Source organism: Bison bison, unplaced genomic scaffold (genome assembly GCF_000754665.1).
Source record: "Bison bison bison isolate TAMUID 2011002044 unplaced genomic scaffold, Bison_UMD1.0 scf7180017864173, whole genome shotgun sequence".
NCBI lineage: Eukaryota > Metazoa > Chordata > Mammalia > Artiodactyla > Bovidae > Bison > Bison bison.
In genome coordinates this window covers 328423-332210 of record NW_011494745.1, presented here as the reverse complement: position 1 = coordinate 332210, position 3788 = coordinate 328423, and the positions used below count along the sequence as shown (strand labels likewise).

Below are 3788 nucleotides of genomic sequence, written 5' to 3'. Positions count from 1 at the left end.
CGAGGGGGCTGTGGGCTGGACTGACCAGCTGGGCCTCTGGAACCTGGAGGTGTCCAGCTGTGTGCGTGCTGGCAGCTCCAGCGAAGCCAGGGAGGATGGCGTGGGACAGACCGGCTGGGCAGACCACGCGGGTGTGACCGATGCAGGGCTAGTCCGCCGTTCGCAGAGTGGAGGGGCGGAGGCCCCCGGGAGGCTTGGAGTCGGGGACCAGGAGTGGCCTTCCGAGGTTGGAGGCCCCAGCCAGACCAGAGAGGGTGGCGTGGGGCAGACTGACTGGTCAGGCGCGGAGGCGGGAGAGTTCCTTAAATCGAGGGAGCGCGGAGTGGGTCAGGCAGACTGGACGCCTGAGCCGAGAGACCGAGAGCTCGGGCCTGGTGGGGTGGACTGGGGCGACAGTCTAGGCCTGAGGCATCTGGAGGTGCCCTGTGAGCTAGACTCAGAGACTTCTCAGGGGCCGCGGGGTCGCAGGCTGGACCAGGTGGACTGGGCCCAGGACTCGGAGCTCCGGAACGTGGAGCTCCCGGCTGAAGCCAGGGAGTGTGGCGTGGGGGACATCAGCCAGCCCCTGGAACCAGGTGTGGGGAATGATGACCTCTCAGCCCTCGGCTTGGAGGCCCGAGGCTCCTCGGAGGCCAGGGAGCTCGGGGTCGGCGAGATGAGTGGGCCGGATGCCGAGGACGGAGACCCCTTCCTGCCGCTCGTTGTCATCTGCCCAGAGGAGGACGGATCCGGGCTTCAGGAGTCCCCGGCCTTCGGACCCAGGTAAGGGAGCCACACCCCAGGGTCGGAGGGCGTGACAGCTCCCTGGAAACGGCCCCCTTTCTGCCTGGGGTGGAAGCTGCTCTTCCACCAAAACGTCTAGTATTCAGAGAACTGCGATGGTTCGGAGTGTGAATTTTTCTTTATTTACTTTTTAAATTGAGCACTGACACACACACAGGTGAGTTTCTTTTTTTGAAGCGATGACTGTGGTGGTTGAGGTGTGGTTTTTGCAGCATGATTGTGTGTGTGCTGGAGGAAGCACCCTGTGCAGGATGGTTTCTGGCAGGCTTCGGATGCTGCCGGCTTGGGGGGCGAGGCCTGGCATGATCCTGGGCTGGGCAGGTCCAGCGTGGAGCGGGCGGCGGCGCTCATGTCTGCCAGAGGGGAGGACCTCCGTGCTTCTTGCCTGCCCTGTCTTAAGGCTCCCGAGGGCAAGGCTTCCCTGGTGGTCCTGTGTTTAGGACTCTGCGCTTTGACTGCTTGTGGGCCCGAGTTCAGTCCCTGGTCAGTCGGGGGGCTGAGATCCTGCACGTGGACCGTGCAGCGCGGCCAATAAATAAAAAACAGCCACACCAGCAGAGAATAAACCCTGGTTCAAAAGGGAACCTGAAGGACACTGGGACCTGGTATCTGGCCCGGTGACCTTTTGGCCTCCACACCCAGGGTGGCTGAAAAAGAACTTTCCAAAAAAAACACACAGTTTTATGAGTCAACCGTAGTCTGACTCTGAAATTTTTCTGTTGTAAAACCAACTGGGGTGATGTCTCACCCCACTTAAGGGTGCTTAAAAGGCATCATGTTTATTTTGCCGTCACTTCTGTTGAGATCGGGTTTAATTCTCTTGACTTGAGTCGCAGGTCTGACCTTTGCCAGATCTGGGTGGAGGAGGGTGCGTCTCACGTGTTGTGAAGAGGAGACAGGAGGGGGTGCTGGGTGGAAGCTGTGTTCGCAGTGGAGGAGGGGGTGCTGGTAGCTGGGGGGCTGGAGGTACCAGGAAGGCTCTAGAGGGGACTTGGGTGTCTGAGGTGTCGGGAGAGGCATTGGGGGCTGAGGACAGGGGGGGGAGGGGAAGGGGAGGTGGGCAGAGCCTGGGGCCAGGGTGAGGCCCTGGGGGGCATTCTGGGCTCGGCTGCTGCGGGGAGCTGGAGGGGCACTGGCTGGGGCAAAGCCTGCAGGGACGGGCGTAAGTGACCGGACCTCTGTGAGCTGTCACTTTCCGGGTGCGGGGAGAGCGTAGGCCGCCCGAGGTTGCCCCCGAGTCCTCTTCCCAGGATGCTCAGAACTCCACCATCCCGCACACCTCCCCTCTGTGATCTTCACACCTGCCCTGTGAAGCAGGAAAGGGTTTTTTTTTATCACCTCCAATTTGCAGGCCGAGTGGTATGACCCACTTAAGGTCACTGAGTCAGCAGTGCCACTTTCCGACTTCTGGGTCTTAAATGCCTTCAAGGCTTTTGGACTTGCAGGCAGTGGGACCCACCGCCCTCCACGTGTTTCTGAAGGTGGGGAGTGGGGAGAGAGTCTCCCCTGTTATGGATGGAGAGAGAACTTTCCAAAAGTTCTGGCTGGGGGACTGGGTCGGGGAAGGGGCAGGGTTCTGGCAGAGAAGCTCAGCTGGGTGACCTCTGGCCTCCGTCGCACCTTGAAAACGCCCAGCTTTTTGGGCCGTGTTGTACATTTGGCAAACACCGTGTACTCAGTGGACATACGGTGGACTTAGAAAGTAGGGCTCTCAGCACCAAAAATACAGCAGTAATGGAGACCTGTTTACCTTTCTCCAGGGCAGTGTTTCTCGAGCTTATTTGATTAATATCCACGGGACTGGCGTTCTAAGCTTCTGACTCGGGGAAATTCTACACTCGGGAAAGTTGCTCTCTGGAGGAAGCTTTGTAGGTTCTCCCGGTAACGAAAAGTCCTCGAGGACAGCTCAGAGCCCCTGGCTTTGGGCCCGTCCGCCAGGTTTGGGGCCTGGTTCTGCCACCACCTCCATGAGCCTGGGCAGGGCCCGTCTCTGCTCTGGCTTCCCGCCTGTGACAAGTGGGCATCATTGACTCCCAGCACCCCTGGGGGCCTTTGGGCTGGGGGTCCGTGTGCAGGGAGTGTCAGAGCTGCAGACACGTGGTCAGCCCTGGCCAGGTGCTCACCGCCAGTATTGACACCTGCTTGGCAGATGTAGACAGTTGTGGGGCCTTGGGGGACGTTTCTGGCTGTCGTCCTGCGTGGGACGGAGGCCCCCCGGCTGGTGGCCATTGGCTGGACTGCTGTCCGAACAGTTGGGCGAGAGCGGCATGGGCGTTCGGCGTGTCCCTCCCGTGTCTTGGGCTCCTTGTCCTGAGGGGAGAAGCACTCCTGGGCCCCCCGAGAGCTGCTGCACTGCCCCCTCTCCTGCCCCAGCCCCCAGGCCCCGGGATACAGCAGCCTCCCAGCCACCTGGGGGGGTCTTTGTGGGCTGGGAGAGGACCTTCATGGGTTTCTGAGGGCTGGCCCCCTCGTTCTGTGAGCAGGGGAAGCAGCCCCAGAGAGGCAGCTCGGCTTTCTCAAGGGCCCACAGCTTGTGAACGCTGCTCCTTGGCATTCCCTCGGGCCCCTGCATGTGGTTGGCATTCTCTTCCTGTCTCTCTGGGGTCAAGGTCAGCTGCTGCTTGTATATACACATCTTTCCAGCTTCAGTCCCGACCGCTCTCATTTTGGGTCTTGGAGCCTTGAGCACAAGGAAACGAGTCTGTTACACGTGGACCTCCGTGTTTGTCCCTGGCATGGTCCTGGGGATGGTGTTGGATCAAGTCCTGGCCCTCGGGATCCTCAGAGTCCTGACGGGCAAGGGGCAGAGCTGGTGTCAGTTGAGACGAGCCCTCACTCTGGGCACCTGGTACAGACACTGGGGCGGGATGTGTGCTCCCCCCCACCCCTCTGCAGGGCCTCCCCCAAGGCCCATGGGCTGCGGGTGTGCCGGGTCCCCTCTGGCGTGGCCGTCTTCGCCCACCCATCTGCGGGTCCACAGCCCCTTGGCCCCGGCCTGCCCCCTG

The 3788-nt window shown here is 61.1% G+C and overlaps 1 protein-coding gene across 1 annotated transcript in view; it reads left to right on the top strand.

The window, feature by feature from the left end:
- The window catches only part of TNKS1BP1 (tankyrase 1 binding protein 1, 182kDa), a 23912-nt gene that overhangs the window by 15425 nt on the left and 4699 nt on the right, over positions 1–3788 (top strand). The window contains exon 10 of the mRNA XM_010842228.1: positions 5–762. Within this exon, the coding sequence (XP_010840530.1) occupies positions 5–762 (758 nt within the window). The remainder of the gene's footprint in view (positions 1–4; positions 763–3788) is intronic.